We start from the raw sequence: 23,818 nt of genomic DNA on the forward strand, positions 1-23,818 counted from the left end.
TAGTGTACTTTACTAGGGGTTTGTAAGTAAATTAAATATGCCAATTGAGGATGACTCAATATTACCATGCTTAGGGTAAAGAGCACAGGTTAGCAGGGGTAAAGTTCACAGTCCAAAAACCAGCCAAAACAAGGTCAGAAAAGTGGAGAAAGTAGGCAAAAAGCTGGGGAGAGGACCACCCTAAAGCTGTCAAGCCTAACAGTACTTAGATATGCAAAAAGAGTAATTATGCATTTAGTGATATTTTCTGATTGCAAAATGCCTCCAAATAGCAGCGAGAAGGTATTTTGCACTAAGAATCATCACTAAATGTGCTGATGGGGGAGAATTTCCCTCTCAACTTAATCTTGGCATCTAGCACTATTTTCTTAGCACAAAACACACTCTTGTGTACAAACAGATGCAGCATAACAAAATAGCGAGCAGTTGCTAGATGTGCTCTCGCTGTAGGATTGCTTTTCCCCAGATGACTCTTAATTACATGACCAGGTGAAATCACAATATTATCTCTAATTTCTCCACAAGGAGAACAAGGAATTACTGAAATCACTCCAATTACGCCAGCATAATTAAAATTCCGCGTGGGCCTAGATAGGTAATAGAAATATTTGTGTAAAAAATATGGTCATCATAAAGTTATCAGCAGGTCACGCTGTATCTGAGTCGCGGTTCAATGATAACAGATTGCTGACAAGAGGGATTCCAATGCAGTTGTCGACAAAGGTGGAAAACTCTGAATGGGAAAATGTCTAGTTTCTGTCCCTAGGACATTTATGATGGCGATTGGCTTTAGCACATTGTTGCTTTTGGTGAGGCCCACTATGTTCGGATTTAGAAACTTTTCTGGAAGTCAGATCAGCAAGCTAGATCTGACCAGGGATTTGATGTAGACAGTATCAACTTAACAGTGGTCTTGATGCCCGCCGATTTTTCAGAAGAAAAGTTGACAAAAAGTGTCAAACTCCCAGCATTTGCATTTTAGGCAGGAAGGGTATGCTCTAACTCCAGCCAAAGGTTAAAGGACCTCAGGTACAGCAATTGGGGGTCGGGATTTACTCCAACAGGAGCCACCAGCAAGGAAGGTCAAGTTGTAACTGATCAGCTGGGCTCTTCAGGAAAGTGAGCTTCTTGCAGTTTTTGTGTCCATGTAGCTTAATAGGAGATTCGCCAACTGACCCTTGGGAGTCCAGTTCTTAGTCTTGGGTACATGTGGGAGTGGGTCCAGTTCTTTGGGTTCTCCTCACTGGTAACAGCAGCAGGTGAAGTCCTTTTTCTGTCTTCCACATGTCCAGCAGTATTCTGAGGAGGACACTTGGGGTGCAACATTTATGCCCATGTCAGGTATGAGTTGGGGAAGCTCCCGTCTAATCCCTAACCACAGGGGTAAAATTCCCAAGGGTGACCCTAACCACTTGTGCACCACGTTTTGTGTGTTTTACTGCAAGCTATCACACAATCCCCACCTCTACCTGAAACCAAGATGGCAAATTGCCTTGTGCAGAGCTCCCATTCCCACAATAGAGGTGTGGCAAGGCAAATGAGCAACATCTCCTTGGGGCGACCTTTCACCTTCTAAATACAGTGGCACTGTTTAGTTTAAAGTGCATTTGCAATATTCTTTTCACGCTTCCCGTTTTTATCCAATTTACTCCATTAAACTTAAACCTACAATTCACTTCCAGGTTTGTTCACGACTTCATGCAAGAAAAGCAATTTCCTGGGCTTCCGAGCCTCTACTTTAAAGAACACGTACCAGTGCTTAATTCTTCAAGAGCAGTTTATTAAAACCCAATGCATTTCAGGCCTCTAGGGCCCTTCGTCAGTTCATGGTGGGTGCTAATGATCATTTTCAGTAATGTAATTAAAAGATTCAGTCAATCTGTAACGGTACGGAAAGCACACTTGTGCATTATGGGTATTGTAGTGTCCTGGTAAACGCGGTTGCGAATAAGGAATGTAGGTGAAACCATGTGACCAAGTGGGAGTGGAGTCGTGGGCTTAAATTTGGGTGGATGAAAGGGAGAGGCTTGACTTTTGGTGAAGGAAGCACAAGGAGTTACGAGAACGAGTTTAGAGAGCAGGTATGAGAGAAGGAGGGTAAAGAAAGGATGTAGGGTAAAGTGGGGAGATATGAAGATTGGCGATGGGAAGGACAGGGTTTGTTAGAGTCACATCGAAGGTTGGGAGGGAATGTTGGTAGAAGGAGAGTGGTGGAAAGTTGTTAAGTAGAGGTTTAGAAAGTGAAGCTGGGGTGAATGAAAAGGAATGGTGCGATGAGGGATGAAGGGTGGAGTAGTGTTAGTCATGAGCACCTGTAAAGCATGAGTGAAACAGCCATCCTAGAAATGTAATGAGATCAAAGGTTACCAGAGGGTCGATGGGGTTAATTGGAACATAACAAAGAATTCGGAGTTTTAATTGTGAAACAGTGAAGAGCTTTTTATAATGTTTACAAACTGTATAATAGATTATAATGTGAAATTTGTGCTTATTTTCAGTTTCCCCTGACGAAGGGCCCTAGAGGCCTGAAATGCATTGGATTTTAATAAACTGCTCTTGAAGAATTAAGCACTTGTACGTGTTCTTTAAAGTAGAGGCTCGGATGGCCCATTTAGAACAGGAGAAGCCCAGGAAGTTGCTTTTCTTGCATGAAGTCATGAACAAACCTGGAAGTGAATTGTTGGTTTAAGTTTAATGGAGTAAATTGGATAAAAACGGAAAGAGTGAAAAGAATATTGCAAATGCACTTTAAACTAAGCTGTGCCACTGGATGTGGAAGGTGAAAGGTCACCCCAAAGAGATGTTGTGCAATTCGAAATTTGTGCAGTTAGGGTTGGGCACATCCCAGTGAAAAAGCACGCACCATTACAATTGAGAAGAAATAATGATAACATTGTTGTTGAGGAAACGGAGTGCAACCCGTCACATTCATGAAGGCAAATGAGCAAACCCTTCTTGGTGGTTACCCAAACCCAATTCTAGGTGCAGCTTCTTTCCCATTGGTGATGGTGCTTGGCTGGCTAGCACAACAATAGAGCGGGCAAATACGAGAAGCGAGCTACATTTGCTATTGAAAGGATAGGCATCCTTTTAAGTTGATTAAGTTCCTGAGCATAGCTCAGATCCACATCCTCTCCTTTTGTCTCAACTCTGGGAGTCACTTCAGACCTAATCAAGGAACCATACAGCACCTGGATGACAGTGAACACTGGCAAAAAAGGATGTTTGACGAAGTAGGAACATCACAACTTTTTAAAAGTGACATTTTGAAAATAGTAATATAAAATCCAATGTGATCATTAATTTGGATTTTAAATGATTAATGAAATGAGTCATTGAGTCATTTTTCTAGCTGCTCTCGAATCAAAGGTAAGCTTTATAAAGGGTTATAATGTACCACAATGCTTTCCTATGGGAAAGCACGTCTTCCCATAGTGAAAAACTGCTTTGGAGGCTTTTCCCTGCCACCACAAATAAAACATAAAATAAACATGTCCTACTTTTTAAATACCATGCACCTTAGCCTATTGGAATTTAGGACCTATTTTAGGGGTGACATATAAAAATTAAAAAGGAAGGTTTACCTCTTTAAAAGGGATAATTTGGCAGGGTGAATTAGCAGTTTTAAAACTACACTGACAGTCTGCAGGGGCAGGTCTGGAGACATGCGTTATATTGTCACTTTAGTGGTGGCAAAATATGTGCTACAGTTCACTAGTGACATTTAATGTACATGTCATGTGTACACTTTTAGACCATATACTAGGGTCTTAGAAGTAGGTTAACTATGCCAATCAGGACTATAGACAAGTTTGACATAATGGAGGGGGTTAGAACACATGAACTGGGACCTCGTTAGCAGTGCCCCAGTGCGCAGAGATAATAATAAATGATAGTATCACACAAAAACATTGGGGTGGCTATTCAAAAAGAGGCATTTTCTTAAATTGCACACTTTGGATTAATATTTGAGATAATTCTTGTGCATTCCTGTTCTTTGTAGCATTGTTTTCTCTGACCTTTCATAAAATATTTATCTTAGAGTTATTATAAATAATGTAACGATTAACAAAATGGGTCCAGAACTATTTGAAAGAATGTATTATCCAAGATGCATTTTATTAGCCTTATGTGTATACATGTAAGCCTTCATTGTGACTGCAACCCTAATTCTAAACACATACATCATTTCACATACAGAATTACTGATCCCTTTGGATTAAAATAGTCCCCTATGGAATAGGAAATTACATTGTACATTGGAGGTCTTACACCAATGTCCACACGTGATTTCCATACTCCAGGCCATTTCACTGTGAAATATAAGTAGCATTTTCTCTTTGTTACCCTTCGGGTTGGATCATCAATGCTATGAATGAGCTCTAAGATCTCCTTATTCCAAACATACTACCCTATTCCTCCTAGGGTCTCCATTTGCTTCCTCTTTCCTATTTTTCAGTGTGGTCTACTTACATTTACTCAGGATTCTCTCCTCTGGGCTCTAAATCTGCAGCTTCACATATGAGCTTGTGGTAGGGCATGGGGGGTGTCTGGGATATAAGGCCCTGCTCTCCATAGCTGCACGTCTCTGCCAGGTACAGTGATGTTTTTTCATGATTATGTGTGAGTCTCCATTTCTGAGATAGTCTCTCTCACCTTGAATTACGACTGTTCAGTTCTACTAGCGTGAAGATGAATGAATGCCCTGTATGGTCCTACCCTTTAATTCCACACTTGCAAAACGATGCTTTCAATTTAAGTGACACTATTGTTTTTCTAGAATGCCTAAACATGCCACCTATACTGCATAGCTAATATATCATGAGGAAGTTGATTAATAAGATATGTGAATAGCTAATTACAACTTTAAAAATTGTAGATTTTGTTTTATCAATTACTATGCAGCAGAGAATACTCAATTATGAAAGTATAAAATATGTGCTCAATTTCGGTGTTGGTCCTAAATGGTGTTTACTTTTTCTAGCCACTTTTTTTGTTTCAGAAACGTTATTAGTTTTTTTAATAATGAAAAGTAACACAGAGGAAATGAGGAGGCAAAAGAAAAATGTCAACATCCGACAGTTGCATAATGTGTATATTAATGCGATACATACAATTATTATCATTAAATACATGAAATAACAACATGAATAAGTCCAGTGCTCAAGATGGATCATAAACATTTGGAACTGAGCCATGGGCAGAAAATAGGACTGGGTGAAGTGAAGCATGTGGAACTGCCAGGTGTATACCTTTCACTAATGTTCTGATGTGATAACAAAGAAGAAGAGGGGTAGGAGGGCAGGGAAGAGAGGGGGAGTCATGTGATACTGTGTATGGGAGGAATCTGGGATTTAAGTGTGGAAGTAAGAATAAGATTAATGGTTAGTAGGTGGTTGAGGAATTTCTATTTTAGGGTGTGTGTCCTGAATAAAAGGTCAAGCGTATTACAAATACCCTGGGAGGGGGATGAGCAACCTCTTGTATGTGAATAGTTTATGTGTGTGCTTTTTATATAGGTTACGCAGGCCAACCAGGTATGATAGGATACTTTATTGGTGGATTTCAAGCCAAGTAGTATATTCTTAATAGCGATGGTGAGCAAAACATCAAGTAGTGAATGGTCCATGGCAGAAAGGTCAATTGGAGTGTCTGCCATCTGGAGTTCTAGGTGGAGGATCAGGAGTGATAGTGGGATAGGTGTTCTAAGCATTTTATTTTAAGCTGTGAGGACACCTCTCACGAGTAAATTTGTAGATGAATGCAGGAAATGGACATGTGTACCTTGTCACCAGGGGATGAGTCGCAGGCACAGCCTGTATTAGCGTCCTTCAATTTTAACCGGAACAGTTTTGCCAGGGTCCAATACATACGGTGAGCCACAAAACGTCTCGTCTGTGTTACAGATGGAATCAGATTGTGTTGTAGTATTTGTGAGCCTACCTTGGACCAGGTGTCCGCATCTGGTGGGACAAGGTTATTGGAGGAAAAACAAGAGGACCATTTCTGTTCTAGAGGGGGATGACGTGAACATTTTGAGATAATGAGCAGTTCATAGAATTTTGAGGCAGTGTAGCCTTGTAAAAGAAACAAATAGAATTTTAGCACGAGTTGAGAGTTAAAGAGAGGACCCAATTTAGAGATTTCTGGCTTGATTTTGAGAAAATCATAAAAGTCTAAGTTAGACGGGTTATGTTTATGTTGTAAGGTCGAGAATGGTAATGCGCCAGAGTTGTGGTATAGGTCAGAGATCATTGCTATCCCTTTGACAGCCCACAGATGTCAAATCTCATGAGAGTTGGGAGTGAGGAGTTTCTTATTTTATCACAAGGATGACATAGTTGAGTTACAGATGCTGGTTTTCAATACCGAATCTATGGAGAGTATGGCAGTTACTGTGTCTCTAAAGATTGTTTGTGATTGGGAATTTATTTCACTGAATTTGATCAGCAAGAAATATTTTCATATCCTGATTGTAAATTATGTAGTCCTGCGGCTTTAACTGGGTCTAGTACGGAGGATGTAAGCCCTTTATAATTGCAAGGGTGACATTCTTAGCAGGTGTGTATTGTGCATTGTGTGGATAACATGTAAACACTAGAAGACAATATTTGCTCTAGGATACCCGTTACTAGAAGTAGGCCATCATGACTAGCGATATGTAGTACTATTACTGTGTCTGCAATATAACAATTTGGGGTAAGTAGCGACTGGGGTTGACTAGTATGAGTGTGGACTCGAATCAGTATCTCTGCTAGTACTTCAGCATGCTATTTAAAATATTCTTTACCTACATTCAGTGTAGATTAACCCCTTTTCTGAACAACATATGTTCCTAATGTCTTATCTCTATGCTTTTCTCTTTTCCAAACTGAAAGCTTTGACCATCATTTCTTTCCTTGAGCATGTGAACTCAATCATTTTTCCAATGATAACAGGGCTTACATTTCAAGTGAGGAGACTTTTAGTCTTTTATGGTGTTGGTTGTGCCATTGTTAGATGTGCAATAGCTGTGATCAAGCTATTTTACAACCCCATGTGCAGACCCCCATTCTTCTTCCATTCTCCAAAATCATTAAGATCTTTAAGGCATCGAAACGCCTTTGACTTCTTACCATAAAGTTTACATTTTCCTAATTTTGATGACCATAAATTCTGGATTTTTAATGCTTTTCTTAGTTTTACCTCTGATTACCAGTTCTCATGAATTAGTTATGACATGCTTACAAGCATTTCAACCAGGGCAGCCATCAGGATTCAGGAACAAACAACAGTTTCTGCAAAAATGTCATCATGTTATGTTGGGCAGAATTTGTATAGGGTGTACATTATGATTTTTGCAGCACAGCATGATGTAAATCATGCAGTAATACTACGTTATGCATGCTGTAATACATAGTATTCTTCAATCCCTGTATAAATGCCCTTTAAATCTCTAATTTCTTTATAATCTGTGACTTGTGATGCACCCAGTTAACGATCATAAAGAAAAGAAGCCAGCACCAACTGTAATAGCTTATTACAGTTGAGTTCTGACATCACAATGGCTGCTGCCGACAGCACCTTATATGATAAGGCAGGTCAGGTCAGGTAGTATAATTCATGCAGCTGTTCAAAGCAATACAAATTAAAGTTGTTTTTCTTTCTTCTGCTCTGTTTTTCTGACTTACAGTGACAAGCACAAAACATGTTTCTTTTTTGCACTCTTTAGATATTTATAGAAAAGTTAGAATCTTTCTGCTTGTTTCTACATATTCTGAGCTACTGCACCTTTTTTATTTTTATTTTTGAAAAATTACAAATTAAACTGATTTTTGATGTGTTTAATTTTTAACTAGATGTTCTGTTCTTATTCTTCATGTTTGCAACCATGCTCTCTCTTTTATGTGAAAGAGCTACACAACAACGCTTTAAGTGATTTCTTGGAAAGGTGATGGTGTGACCATGTATTATAAAGGATAAGTACCCCATGCTGTGAATGATAAGGAGATTGCAAGTGAGTCAGAGTTGCATAACCTTATAAAGGAACTCCTCAGTGACTTACAATGTGCTTATAATGTACTGCAGTGGGAACTTCCTTCCTTATACAATGAGATGTCAGAAGATCAGCATGGGAAATATAGTGTGTGGCATGACATAACAATAAAGCTCTGTGCACACAATGTATAAATGAAGTAGTTTGAATTGGCTTTTTGGTGAAAGTATATATATCTCACCATCATTATGTTAGTTTATAATTTTCTCATCACAAGCCATAAATCATATGATCCAGGACCGCCCAAGATATTGTTCTACAGCTGTGAACTGCTATCTCATCCCCAATCATAACATTGTGGTATAAAGAAATAATGAGAGCAGCTGGGCTTAAAGCGGACAAAAGCATGTTATACCTTCTAACATGTTTGCTAGTTTTCTTGTTTTAATAGTTTCAAATAGCAGTCGTCTACTTTTAGGTGAGGACCAATCTTTACATTATTATTGCTAAATATCATCATTCTTAGGGCTGTGGAAAGAAAGACTTACAGCTTCCAAATTTCAGAGGACAAGCATGCACATCCATGGGGAAGTCTTCCAAGTGCATTGGACACTCTGCATGAATTGTTAACCTACAACAAAAACAGAAATAACAAGCTGATCACACATGTTTCAAGTAAGGTAAAGAGTGCTTTCTATACATGGTTGTAGGTGTCACTAGTGACATCGATGGAGGAGAGTGGAGCAGGAATGCCAGTAGTATTCGCTCTAAATCAAAGAAACTCAGTACAGTCTGTCTGAAAAACCATTTAAATCATATAAGATACACACTGATCCCAATTGAATGCAAGGAAAATTGTGATGCAATCATATCGGTCATAGAAACGCTACTCTGTAGTGGATTTTATTCATTACCAGTTAAGCCAAAAATAAACATGCAGTTACACAGTGTCCTGTTGGTTCCTTATTAAAGTAGACCTATATGATATCACTTAAATCATTAATTGAAATAGAAACATTTAAATAATTTATCATCTATAGGTACAGTGATTGGTATTAAGGATCCGCACCCAAAAACATTAAACATCAGCAAAGATCAGAGGAGGTCTTCCAAGTACTTTCATTTGTAGAAAACGAGCAACTGTTGTCTCATAGAGTAACACTAAGAGTACTAAAATAATGGATGATTACCAATGAAAATATTTACATGAAGGTTTTCAGGGTAGCAAAAGTCATTGCAATTGTGAGAAACTTTCGCTTTTTGCATTTTCAGATCTTGTTTTGTGGACTGATGTTGTGGATTTCTGAACTCTACACACATGGGCTCCATTTTCCAGGTCTCATTCATGTGGCCTGACCAATAAAACTTGACAGAATTGGCTACCTCCTAATTGGTATATTTCACTTTCCAGCCAGGTCATAGTGTATGGTGTAGAAAAATACAAAAATGGCATGGGGAGTTAAATATCACTCTTAGACTGCAGCACATCCTTAAAACTGATGCTTTAGAAAATATGGATCCAGGCCCACCCATGAAGCCTGATTGCAGCAGCTTTTAAACCTGCAGGTGAACCTTTAAAAACTAAATTTTTGACAGACAAAAACCCTCCATTTAAATATTTAAAAAGTCACTCAACTAAGACATGTGCTCCATACAGTAGGGTGCCTCGTATTCAAAAGCGGTACATGCAACAAATAGGTTTTGACATATACCTAAGGTGACTAGCCCCAGAAGCCATTTTCATTGTAAAGGGCTGTAGCTGTTCCTACGCAAAAATGAAAGTTCAGGATGTAGTTCTGCTAAATCAGGTTTTGTATAATCTATAGGAATGGTTCAACTACTATTGTAATATTTAAGAAAACGTCAATGCACTAGTGATGTTCAAATGTTGATAAATAGTCATGAAAAGTAAGTTTTAAAATGTAGACTTTGTCTGCCTAAACTACCAGTAGACTCATTTTTATTGGCATCGGCCTGCCAGCAGCTGGTCCCTGCTAGTGCCTCTCCATGATGAAATGTAAAAACTGCTCACAGAGCAAAAATAATGGCTTAGATCTAGCAGAAGTCCTGAAAAGAGGTATGTGTGAGGTATGTGACACCTCTCACAGGAAGAGCAGCCAGGGTGGAGTTTGGAATGTTTTTAACTTGAAAGGGAGCAGTGTGAAGCCTGTTCATTCAGAGCTAAGGGTAAAGGGAGAACAGGGGAAGCAAAATCTTGGCACCCATCCAGCGAGAGGCGGATTTGGTCCCAGAACTAGTTTGGTGGGATCATGGAGGAAAGGACTGCTCATTTCCCTAAACACACATTTGAATTTTCAGCAGGGACCTCATCCAATAGGTATCTGACTGTGAGTGTACTTTGCCAGATATAGCCTGCAGTCTTGCCCACTAAGGCATGTCAACTTCAATTTCAGAGACAGAACAAGTGTAAAAGCTTTGACCAGGTTTATGAGCTAGAGGAATCCTAAAATAAACATTAGGTCCCGTCAAACATTAACAATAACATCTGATTGGCACTTTTTCACAGACACTTTAAAAAATGGCTCTTGTTCTTCCTATTGGACATTAGTTATGCCCAGATATGGGTCCCTTGCTCGCTGTGCCACTGGATTCAAGCTAGCCTGGCTGAAGAAGGGTGACATACCCTGAAACTGGTCCCAGGATGCTTGTTTCCGGTGCAGGGACGACCTGGCCAGGCCGTTTAGTCTGGACTGTTCCCATGGGGCACAGGGTCAAGACTGATTTGCATATGGCTGGGTCCAAACTGGGGTGGCGTAGTGGGCAGAAGAACAATGGATTTAACCCAGAACTTTTGACTGGGGGAGAATATTCGCACTGTCAGCATTCCGTCCATCATTTGTATGCTGTAACACTTTTCGCCCTTAGTGGGATGGGTATGCCCATATGTGGGCCCGTTGCTCACTGTGCCACTGGATTCAAGCTAGCCTGGGTGAAGAAGGGTGAAATACCCTGAAATCAGCCCCAGGATGCTTGTTTCCGGTCCAGGGAGGACTTGGCCTGTCAGGTCAGTCTGGACTGTTCCCATGGGGCACAGGGTCAAGACTGATTTGCAGATGGCTGGGTCCAAACTGGGGTGGCCTAGGGGGCAGAAGAACAATGGACTTAATTCAGATGTTTTGACTGCAGGAGAATGTTTGCACTGTCAGCATTCCATCCATCATTTGTATGCTGTAACACTTTTCGCCGTTAGTGGGATGGGTATGCCCATATGTGGGTCCCTTGCTCACTGTGCCACTGGATTCAAGCTAGCCTGGCTGAAGAAGGGTGAAATACACTGAAATCGGCCCCAGGAGGCTTGTTTCCAGTCCAGGGAGGACTTGGCCTGTCAGTTCAGTCTGGACTGTTCCCATGGGGCACAGGGTCGAGACTGATTTGCACATGGCTGGGTCCAAAACTGGGGTGGCGTAGTGGGAAAAAGAACAATATATTTAACCCAGATCTTTTGACTGGGGGAGAATATTTGCACTGTCAGCATTCCGTCCATCACTTGTTTGCTGTAACACTTTTCACCCTTAGTGGGATGGGTATGCCTAGACGTGGGCCCCTTGCTCACTGTGCTACTGGATTCAAGCTAGCATGGCTGAGGAAGGGTGACATACTCTGAAACCGGTCCCTGGAGGCTTGTTTCCTGTCCAGGGAGGACCTGGCCTGGCCGTTCAGTCTGGACTGCTCCAATGCGGCACAGGGTCAAGACTGATTTGCATATGACTGGGTCTAAACTGGGGTGGCGTAGTTGACAAAAGATTAATGGATTTGACCCAGATCTTTTGACTGGGGTAGAATGTATGCACTGTCAGCATTCCATCCATCGTTTGTGTGCTGTAACACTTTTCGCCCTTAGTGGTATTGGTATGCCCAGACGTGGGTCCCTTGCTCACTGTGCCACTCGATTCAAGCTAGCCTCGCTGAAGAAGGGTGACATACCCTGAAACTGGTCCCAGGATGCTTGTTTCCGGTACAGGGAGGACCTGGCCTGGCAGTTCAGTCTGAACTGTTCCCATCGGACCCAGGGCAAGACTGATTTGCATATGGCTGGGTCCAAACTGGGGTGGCGTAGTGGGCAAAAGAACGATGGATTTATCCCAGATCCTTTGACTGGGCAAGAATATTTGCACTGTCAGCATTCCGTCCATCATTTGTATGCTGTAACACATTAGTAATTTTATGTTGTTTGGCTTTTTGCATTCTTCTGTACCTTTAGAAATTTGGTCTTCTCTCTTTACTTTATTGTGCTTGACTTGTTAATTGTTTTGGAACTGCTAAATACTTTACACACTTTTACTGAAGTTTTGCATTTCTGCTCCGTGTCATAGCTACCTGGTTTCTTTATTGAACTTGTGTGTTGGATCTGGCAGTATTACAAACATGTTACTTGGGACATTCATCATCCCCAACTAACAATCCATGTACTTACTATAATCATATTTGTCTAAGGGTGTAACCATTTGAATAAATGATTAAACAAAAAATTGGTTCTGTCGGGTAAGACAGATTATTTCAACAATGCTCATAGATGCAATTAGAAACAAATCAGCTCTCTGATACACAGACTCACGTTATTGAGAAATGAATATTCAAACACCAGAAAACAAAGTTGTAAGGTCAAAGCATTGTATTATATACATTAACACAAAATTGCTCCATCGGATGAGAGCGATTCCATACCTCCGTTCATGCTGACTTACTAACATTATAGACGCGATGGGCCACTGAGCCATACTAGATCATTCTGAGAAATCCCTGCCTTGATCTTCAAACTGTCACCCCCTTCCTGTCTTGAGAAAGACCCTCCGCGACCACCTACAGGGGCGCATTAGGGTCAAAACATCGACGCAACTATAGGTTCAGAATCACCAGGATCCCCACAGAAACCATCGGATTCCCTGGTTCAGATCTATCCATCTTCTGGCCACCTTGAACTGTACCTTTGTATATATATGTGTATAAGATTTATTTCCTCACACTTTATTTACCATCACGTTCACTGAGCACCTTTTTCACAGAAAAGTCACAAATTTGCATATTTGTATGACGGTCTTACCATGTTTCCAAAATCTATCCCTGAATGAAGTAATTCGGATTTATAGGGAAGCAATTTTGTGTTAATGTATATAATACAATACCGTCTGACTCTCTGTGAAGCGGTCCCTCCCCACGCTCCCTGCCTGGATCTCGTAGCGCTCTGCTCGCACTGCCCCTAAGAATTGATACCTGGGTATCGTAGCGCTTTGTTGCATTAATTGTAAAGAATTGCTGCCTGCTAGTGCTCACTGCTGCCTAGAAGAATTATTGTGCCCTCTGCTCGCATTTAATTGGTGCAAGTTAGTCCAAGTCAATCTCTGCTAGTTTATTATCGCATTGCGTAATTTAAAATTTACAATTATTGCCTGATTGTGCCGGTGCCTTTGTGCCCCAATCTCGTCCTGGTTTCGGTTTTGCTTTCGCTGCCATTTTGATTGCTGTGCCTCGTAGCCAGCCTCTCCACCCCGCTCCCGCCTCCCAGCTGCTCCCTCCTCGCCCCACCCCCTCCGCTATCCACTTATGACAGATGCCAATGCTCGCAGCGTTCACGCGCAGCGGACGCGCCCCATGCGCGCCGAAGGCGTGCCAAAGGTAAGCCCGTCTACGCCCGTCCGCGCCTGGACCGCGCCCAGTGCCAGACCCCCTGGACCCCGCAAAATCCACTCCGCCGGCATAACGTACGACGCCGCAACCCTTTCAGCACTCAACCCCGGCCGACTTCCAGACTGCTTCCAAGCCGCCCCAGGACACACCCATGGACCCTTCACCTGCCACTCCTGCAAGTTCAATTGCATCAGGACCCATACCAAATCCACAAACCCCAAACAGAACTCCGACACTAACCACCTAAAATGCATCCTGCTCAACACCCACTCGGTCCATAGACACGCCATTGACCTTTGGAACCTACTCGTCACCACATCACCGGACGTCGCCTTCCTTACAGAAACCTGGATGAACGCCTCATCAGCTCCCGACATCGCCATAGCCATCCCAGACGGGTACAAAATCATCCGAAAGGACCGCACCAAACAAACAGGAGGAGGCATCGCCATCGTCCATAAGAACACCATCCGCATCACGACCAGTTCCGACAATAACCTCGCTACCGCCGAACACCTTCACTTCCAGATCCGAACCGACCCCAAGAGCACACTCAGAGGCACCCTCATCTACAGGCCACCAGGACCCCGCACACAATTCAGCGAAGACATCACTGACTTCATCAGCCCACACGCCATCTCCTCCGAGGACTACATTCTACTGGGAGACCTCAATTTCCACCTGGAAAAGAACAACGACAGCAACACCACCACCCTTCTGGACAACCTCGCAAACCTCGGACTCAAACAACTTGTGGACACCCCCACCCACTATGCCGGGCACACGCTCGACCCAATCTTCACCTCCAGCAAGCACATCTCCTTCAATCACACCACAACTCTCCATTGGACGGACCACAGCTGCGTTCACTTCAACTACAAAAAGACCACGACCCACAACAAACCACAACCAATTCCCCGAAGAAACTGGAACAAAATTACCACCGACCAGCTCTCCACATCGCTTCACCAAAACCCTCCCACCAAATCATCAGACCCAAACCTAGCAGCCACCAACCTCACACAATGGATCACCCACAGCGCCGACGAATTAGCACCCTTGAAAAACCATCAAATCAAGCAAGGCAGCAAAAAAGCACCCTGGTTCAACGATGACCTTAAGAAATCCAAGAAGTTCTGTCGAACCCTCGAGAAAGCCTTGGAAAAAAAACAACCACTGACAACCTGACCACCTCCAAGAACGCCACCCGCAAACACCACCAACTGATCCGATCCACCAAGAAATCAGCATTCAAGGATCGACTTGACAACAACGCTCACAACAGCAAGGAACTATTCAACATCGTCAAAGAATTTACCAACCCCACCGCCGGCACCAACGACATCACTCCCTCCCAAGACCTCTGCGACTCCCTAGCCTCATTCTTCCACAACAAAATCGCCGACATACATAACAGCTTTGAAAACCAGTCCGGAGACCAGTCCACTCCACCCACCTCAGAACCAAAACCCTCCTCTAACAACCTTTGCGCCTGGAACTCAATCACCACTGAAGACACCATCCGCCTGATGAACTCCATCCACTCAGGATCGCCAACCGACCCATGTCCCCACCACATTTTCAACAAAGCAGACTCCATTATCGCATCCCATCTCCGAGACGTCATTAACTGCTCCCTCAACTCCGCTACCTTCCCGGAAAGCTGGAAACATGCCGAACTCAGTGACCTCCTGAAGAAACCTACAGCAGACCCCACTGAACTCAAGAACTACCGCCCCATCTCGCTCCTCCCATTCCCTGCCAAAGTCATTGAGAAAGCCGTCAACAGTCAGCTCGCCGCCTTCCTCGAATCCAACAAATCCCTCGACCCTTCACAGTCCGGCTTCCGAGCCAAACACAGCACCGAGACCGCCCTCATCGCAGCAACAGACGACATTCAAACTCTACTGGACACAAGGAAACAGCTGCCCTCATCCTACTTGACCTCTCCGCAGCCTTCGACACAGTCTGTCATAGCACCCTTATACAACGCCTCAGCAACGTCGGAATACAAGGAAAAGCATTGGACTGGATCATCTCGTTCCTCGCCGGAAGAACCCAGAGAGTCCGCCTCCCCCCTTTTAGATCAGAGGCCACCGAAGTCATTTGCGGCGTACCTCAAGGATCATCACTCAGTCCCACCCTCTTCAACGTATACATGAGTCCCCTCGCATCCATCGCACACCAACACAACCTCAACATCATCTCCTACGCAGACGACACCCAACTGATTCTCTCCCTCACCAAAGACCCAAACACCGCCAAAACCAACCTACATGAAGGGATGAAAGAAGTAGCCGAGTGGATGAAGAACAGCCGTTTAAAACTGAACTCGGACAAAACGGAAGTCCTCATCTTAGGTTCATCCCCCTCCGCCTGGGATGACTCATGGTGGCCACCAGCCCTGGGAAACGCACCCACACCTACGGACCACGCACGTAACCTGGGCTTCATCCTGGACTCCTCCCTCTCGATGACCAGACAAGTCAACGCCATCTCATCATCATGCTTCAACATCTTACGCATGCTCAAAAAAATCTTCCGTTGGATCCCCACCGAAACAAGAAAGACTGTCACCCACGCACTGGTCACAAGCCGACTGGACTACGGAAACACCCTATACGCCGGAACCACAGCCAAACTACAGAAAAAACTCCAACGCATCCAAAACGCCTCAGCCAGACTCATACTAGACATCCCCCGCCAAGCTCACATCTCCAGTCACCTGAAAGACCTCCACTGGCTCCCCGTCAACAAGAGAATAACGTTCCGTCTCCTCACCCACGCACACAAAGCCCTCTACGACCTAGGACCCGAATGCCTCAACACGCGCCTGTCCTTTTACACCCCCACCCGTCAACTACGATCATCCAATCAAGCCCTCGCCGCAATCCCACGCATCCATAGATCCACCATGGGGGGGAAGATCCTTCTCCTACCTAGCGGCCAAAACCTGGAATTCTCTCCCTACCCACCTTCGCCTTACACAGAACCACCTCTCCTTTAGAAAACAACTAAAAACTTGGATATTCGATAAGTAAAGTACCCCCCTTCCCTCAAGCGCCTTGAGACCCTCTGGGTGAGTAGTGCGCTATACAAATGTTAAACTTGAACTTGAACTATACAATGCTTTGACCTTACTACTTTGTTTTCTGGTGTTTGAGTATTCATTTCTCAATAACATGAGTCTGTGTATAAGAGAGCTGATTTGTTTCTAATTGCATCTATGAGCATTGTTGAAATAATCTGTCTTACCAGACAGAACCAATTTTTTGTTTAACTATTACATACCCAGGTTCTGAGGGACACCGGGTTACCCCCTTTTTTGTAAATCATTTGAATAAATGAACCACGACTTTGAATGTACACCCCACACAAAAATAATAGGCAATAATAATGATGTAAGAACATTTAAAAGACAGTAAATGTCATTCCCCCCTGGCAGACCTATTGTGGTAAGGGTATAATACCAGAATGCCATGTTCAAAATATTGTTTCTTAAATATTGTATATAGAATATATTTCCATTAGAGTTAATCATAGAAAATGTGCATCAAATGGAACAATATTTTTTAAAACAACATTTTGGGTATATCCGTTATGTCATTCAATATATTTTTGAACAATTTCCTCACATACAATCACTATAAGATAGTTATGGTTTGGAAGGCACAGATAAGAAGGAGGTTATGAAATGGCTTGGGCATTCAATTGTTGACCTTGTGCATAGTGGCTGTATCATTAACTCTATATATGTAGCTCCAAGCTTAATGTCAAGGTGTCTATACTGGTAATGTATTTCCCAAAAAAATAGATAGTTTTGAGAAATGTTACAGGATATAATTTCTTGTTTCTTTTAGATTACTGCAAGTTAAGTATAGGGATCGGTAATGGAAAGGACACAATTAAAAGAAAATACTGCCCAATTAGATCACATTTATAACCTTAGCTGGTTCATATTAGTCTTTGTATTTGTATTTGTTTTATCTTTGTCTATTTTAATGTCTGCATTAATTTACTAATATATCATTTTTCTAATATATTTTTATTTAATTTTGCCTTTGTTTTGTAGGTGATCAAGTTTTAAGTGATTATGACATTTCCACCATTTTGCTGCACCAATATTGTTTTTATTTCTATTTTGTTAATGTCTGTTTACTGATTAAAGCATAACTAAAAACTTATCAACCTAAATTAAAATGAAATATGGAGAAAATTCATTCCATTGGTCTCATGAGCTTCCCCCTCGTTGTGACTTTTATGGTTCTTTTCTTCAGGGCACTGTAGATGTAGAAGTACATGTGAAAGAACTGTCTTTTTGAAGATTAGAAGGCAATGTATGGATTTATCTTCAAAGAAGCACAAGACTACCACAGACATGCACCACACTATCTGGAGGGTGTAACTAACAATCACCTCACTCCTTTGAACATCTTAGCAGGGGTTGCCACAAAGTGCAGTCTGGCAGGTTTGCAAAATTGAGACAACAAGGGCGCGCCTCGCCTTTGACCAGAGAATTATATTGCATGCTGATGTAAAAAAGCTACGACACTGAAACCTTCGTAGGTAGAAGGAAAACTACAGGAGAGGCAATTAGGAAGAAAGAAAAGTTTTGGGGGCAGATTTATGTTAACTGGCGCATCCCCAGGGATGCGCCAGTTAATGTGCGCCACAGTGCGCCACAGCTCCGCCACCCATGGTGCGCCGCACACCATGGTGCAAGGCAGGGAAGATGCGTGACGCATCTTCTGGCGTACTGGCGGCGCATTGCTGGAGTCATGTCGCAAGTGGGACATGACTCCTGCAATGCACAGGGGCCACCCCTCAATGCATGGTGCGTCACCCTTACGCCTGCTTCAAGCAGGCGTAAGGAATTGACGTAGAAAGTGACTGAGTGAAATCTCATAGATTTCACTCAGCCAATTTTAGGAGGCGTTCCTGCGCAGGAACGCCCCCCCCCCTGAGCAGGAACGCCTCCTTATGGCGCAGGGCTTTCCAACGTGACGCATCTCCTAGATGCGTCACGTTGTAAATAGGGCGCATTGTTTGCGCCGCCGTTGCGTCAAATTAGGTGACGCAATTGCGGCGCAAAGAGGCGCAAGGGCCTCATAAATCTGCCCCTTGATATATTGGGCAGAGGCGAGAACATAATGTGCTACAATTTAAACCTCCTGTTTTTCTATTTCATACATATGGTTTTGTGGTGCCTATACCTATGCATATGTAAGAAAAAATTCAACTTTAAAACTCATTTCAAGATACTTCGTGCACATGTTCAATCCCCAAAAACGAACTCTCTGGCTTCATGAGGTTTTCTAACTTAGGTTTACTGCCAGTGTGTATGTTCGTTTGCATACAGTGCATGTATTACTGTTGGCGAAAGATGTTTCCGTTGCTTGCTTATTTTATCTTCATACAATATGTAATGCAGGACATATTGAAGTTAAAAAATGTAGATAAAGAATGCTTTCATCTACTGCAGAGAGAAATATTCTCATATTAGCATCCCTGTTATTTTTCAGTGGACCTTTTTCATCAGTACTGAAAGAAAGATGCATTGTCAGTGGCGAAACTGGGGGGCAGTCTGCCCCCGGTGGCACTGTTTTTAGGGGAGGTGGAGATGAGCAAGTCCTGTGTTTTGACTAACCTCCATCCCCCGCCCCCGAGAACAAGTCATCCGTCGGTCGCCAGACCCCCCTCGAACAAGTCGGCCATCGGCCGCCACCCACCTCGCTCCTACCTGCACCAGGCAGCAGACTTAGGGTATGTAGCTCAAAGCTTTAAGTCAAGGTGTGTATACTGGTAATGTATTTCCAAAGAAAATAGATCGTTTTGAGAAATGTTACAGGAAATAATTTCTTGTTTCTTTTAGATTACTGCAAGTTAAGTATAGGGATCGGTAATGGAAAGGACACAATTAAAGGAAAATACTGCCCAATTAGATCACATTTATAACCTTAGCTGGTTCATAATAGTCGTTGTATTTGTATTTGTTTTTCTTTGTCTATTTTAATGTCTGCATTAATTTACTAATATATCATTTTTCTAATATATTTGTATTTAATTTTGCCTTTGTTTTGTTGGTGATCAAGTTTTAAGTGATTATGACATTTCCCCCATTTTGCTGCACCAATATTGTTTTTATTTCTATTTTGTTAATCTCTGTTTACTGATTAAAGCATAACTAAAAAATTATCAACCTAGATTAAAATGAAATATGGAGAAAATTCATTCCATTGGTCTCATGAGCTTCCCCCTCGTTGTGACTTTTGTGGTTCTCCTACCTGCACCAGGCAGCAGACTTAGGGTCTCCGCCTCCAGGTGGCAATAGGTCTAGCTAGACAACCGTGCAGTGTGTGGCAGTATAGACTGCAACAGCAAAATATGGATTGTTTATGACATTAACATTGTATACCATATAACATGTTCTGTACTCCAAAGTTTAAAACGTCTAATTGTTGATTTTTACAAATCTACCCATCGACCACAGTGCCAGTCCTTCCCTCCAGAGCTGTCCCAAGATTCATCTGTGTGGCCCTGAGATGATAATTAATGACGCAACCATACATATGATTTGTTCACCTCAAAAACAAACATGAGATACTTTAGGTATAGTTACAAGGGTGTAGCGCCACCAGTAAGTCACTTTTAGCGTCGTTCTGGTGGCACTATGCCCTTCTCCATATTTAAAAGTGGCGTTAAGCCACTTTTTGTGGCTTAGTGCCACTTTGTATATATGGTAACCTTTGACATCGTTTTCTGCATGAAAGGGGTGTGCAATACTGTGGCTGTTTCACCGCAACATTCATTGCTTTTTGATGGTGTTTTGAATTTACAAGGATGTGTAAATCTGCTGTAGCACCAAAAACTAAAGCCATGCAATATCAGGTTTTAATGTGGTACAACAAGGAGAAATACTTTCATTTCTCCTTGTTTTTGCTTTTTCTATGTTTGCTGCATTTTGCAGCACAAATAGAAAAAGCAAAATGTAATTAATTATTTTTTATGTACAGGAAGGTGTCCCTATTGAAAATGCAAAATGTCATTAATGATTGTTTATGTACAGGAAGGTGTCCCTTCCTGCACATAAACAATACATAATGGTGATTTGTTACATCTATGTGTGCTGCAGAACACATAGAAGTAACAAATCACCATTATTGATTGTTTATGTGCAGTAAGGCACACCTTCCTGCACATAAGCAATCACCCCATGCAACGGAGGCACCCTTGCACTATTGTGCAAGGGTGCCTGCGTTGGTGCTAGGCAGCTAATTTTAGTGCCTGCGCTAAGGAAAACACAGTGGTGTGCCATATTGTTGCAAAGACAGCACATCTCTGCATTTTGGTAATGTCAGAGTGCTGCGCTACCAAATTTGGTGCAGCTCTGGGCTCCGACATTTCTTTGTAAGTATGCCCCTTTGACTCGATCCCGCAGCACCTCCCTCTACCCATTAACATGATCAGGGATCCCAATCAAATATGTTGAAATACTATGTCTTCTTACGTAATTGGATTGGCATACTCTTTTCCTCAGTAGTATCGTGACTACTATATCCTGTGTAAAAAAAATCCTTTTACTACAATAGTTAACCACCGTTTCCCCAAAAAATTGCCTTACATTAAGGCAAGTGTTAAATGGTTGAACAGGGACTTGCAGTGATATTCGTGGGGAGAGTTACCAGTGTCAGTACAATTGCCACCTGCAAGAAAATCTTTCAACACTTTGGATTATACAACAAATTCACGTGATGGTTTCTCGGGAACAAGGAAAATCGTAGCGCACAGGAATGACATCACAGGGCAGAATTGGGCAGTGCTTTCAATGGGCAGGTACTATCCGGTACTGAGTAGCTGTACTTCTTTCATTTGAAGTGGAGGGTACCTTCACTTTTCAGCACTGCTACAAGACATTTAATTTGAGAGTGCCAGCACTTCTCAGGAGCAAACAAGTACTCTAAAGAGTGAGTACCTGCACTTCTGGATGTCCATATAAAGCACTAGGTGACCCAGTGCTCTTGCGATCAGTCTTGGAAACGTGATCGTGAAGATGCAAAACTGCTTCAGCCTGGAGACCAAGATTCTGTGCTTACTACCATGAGGAAATACAACAACCGCTGTCCTGTTTATTGGAATTCTGCCTGAAAACACTTGTTGAAATATTATATAAATGGATAACCTAAACAAGGTTCCAGGGATACTTGTGTGGTCAAAAGTCCGTGCATTGCTGTCAAAGATGTACTACCTCAGCAGTTTGGCATGTTTTTAAGAGATATTTAAGAGCAAAGCTTTGGATTTGCTGAGGAAGACTTGCACCTAACTTATTCTTGCACCCAAGGCGTTGGTGGCTACTGCCCTCACATAATAGACAGTGAGAAGACTGATGGGTTTATGGAAACAGTCAATTTGACACTCCCTTGCACAAGCAGTGCAACTTCCTCAATTTCTAGCAGAGTATGTGTTGCACCAAGTAGTGTGTGACACGTGTTTCAGTCACAATGTGCATCTTGGTCACTATATGCAGAGTAAATATTGTCAATTGAGGCCATATTGAGCTTCTGGCCAAACTGTAGAGTTCCTTTCCACTGTTTCACTTTGAATGCTATAACATACATTCATATGATACAAAGTGGAAGTTGAGAGCATCCATCTACTCCCGGCTAAATCAATTAATGCTAATTGCAGTTGTTGAACTCCTCTTGCCCCTTTCTGTGTTGTGCTCAACAACCTTGAAGACCATAGTTGGTCCTTTCTGGTATTTGTCAGAGTGAATGCAAATGCCTTGATGAGTTAATATCAGCTGCTCTGCTGCCTTCGCCATGCTTTGAAAAAGCCTGAGAAGATGCACTATACAGCTCAAAGGAAGGTTGAGAAAAGTATCTTGTAGACAAACTAGTCAGACAACAGATCCATTTAAAGAGCCTTTATCACCCTTAATGTTACAGAGGTACGGGTAAGCATGGGCGCAAAATCCGTTCCGCTCGCGGATTGTGCGGATTTTCGGCAAATACGCAATCCGCGAATTCCCGCGAATTTGCCGAAAATCCGAAAATCCGAAAATCCGCAAATCCGCGAGCGGAACGGATCTGGGGGCAAAAGTTCAAGCTTCAAGTTTGTAACTATTTTAGAATGGAGCCGGCAAGCTGCCAGCACCATTTTAAAATAGTTACTAAGTTAGCTTCAACAGGAAGCACTAATAGAAGCAGGTGCTCGAGTTTAACTGAATTCGAGCACCTGCTTTATTTTATCTATTAGTGCTTCCTGATGAAGTTAACTTAGTAACTATTTTAGAATGGCGCTGGCAGCTTGCCGGCGCCATTCTAAAATAAAACAGGAGAGGGGCAGAGGGCAGAAGGGCACAACAACAAGTGGGACAGAGGGCAGAAGGGCACAACAACAAGTGGGGCAGAGGGCAGAATGGCACAACAATGAGTGGGGCAGAGGGCAGAAGGGCACAACAACAAGTGGGGCAGAGGGCAGAATGGCACAACAACGAGTGGGGCAGAGGGCAGAAGGGCACAACAACGAGTGGGGCAGAGGGTAGAATGGCACAAAAACGAGTGGGGCAGAGGGCAGAAGGGCACAAAAACGAGTGGGTCAGAGGGCAGAAGGGCACAAAAACGAGTGGGGCAGAGGGCAGAAGGGCACAAACACGAGCGGTCTCGCACAAAAAAAAACCCCGCGAACACGCAAAGCTCCCCGCGAACACGCAAATTGCCCCGCAAACACGCAAACCGCCCCGCGAACACGCAAAAATAAAAAATCCGCAAATTCGCACGAATTCGCGAATTTTGCGGATTGCGAATTTGCAAATCCGCAAATTCACGGATTGCGAATTCGCAAAATTCACCCATACTTAGGTACGGGCTCTTTAATTCAAGATTGATTTTGCGATTGCAATTGGTAGTTGTTCTCGCCAATTCTCTAGGTGCCTTGAGGAACTGGAAATCATGTTTACAAAAAGCAATTACTAAAGCACAAGCCCCTGAACTTTGGACCGTTTGCAATATCATTGTGGGTGATATTCCTAATCAGGAATCACTTATCCCCTGGATTAACTCTTGGGTCATTAATGTAAGGCTTTACCCTCAGCTTCCCTTTTCATATACAGCAATACTTGAGGCAGTTTACCTTATCTTGTTAAATCCTATTACAATCCTCAAGACAGAATGTTGCCACTATCTCATTCGGGTGTAG

At 42.7% G+C, this 23,818-nt stretch overlaps 1 protein-coding gene across 1 annotated transcript in view; it reads right to left on the bottom strand.

Moving 5' to 3' along the window:
• GABRA3 (gamma-aminobutyric acid type A receptor subunit alpha3) overlaps positions 1-23,818 on the bottom strand; it is a 1,474,619-nt gene that overhangs the window by 510,836 nt on the left and 939,965 nt on the right. Inside the window, exon 6 of the mRNA XM_078685895.1 lies at positions 8,524-8,606. Within this exon, the coding sequence (XP_078542021.1) occupies positions 8,524-8,606 (83 nt within the window). The remainder of the gene's footprint in view (positions 1-8,523; positions 8,607-23,818) is intronic.

The sequence above is a fragment of the Lissotriton helveticus genome, chromosome 4_1 (assembly GCF_964261635.1).
Source record: "Lissotriton helveticus chromosome 4_1, aLisHel1.1, whole genome shotgun sequence".
NCBI lineage: Eukaryota > Metazoa > Chordata > Amphibia > Caudata > Salamandridae > Lissotriton > Lissotriton helveticus.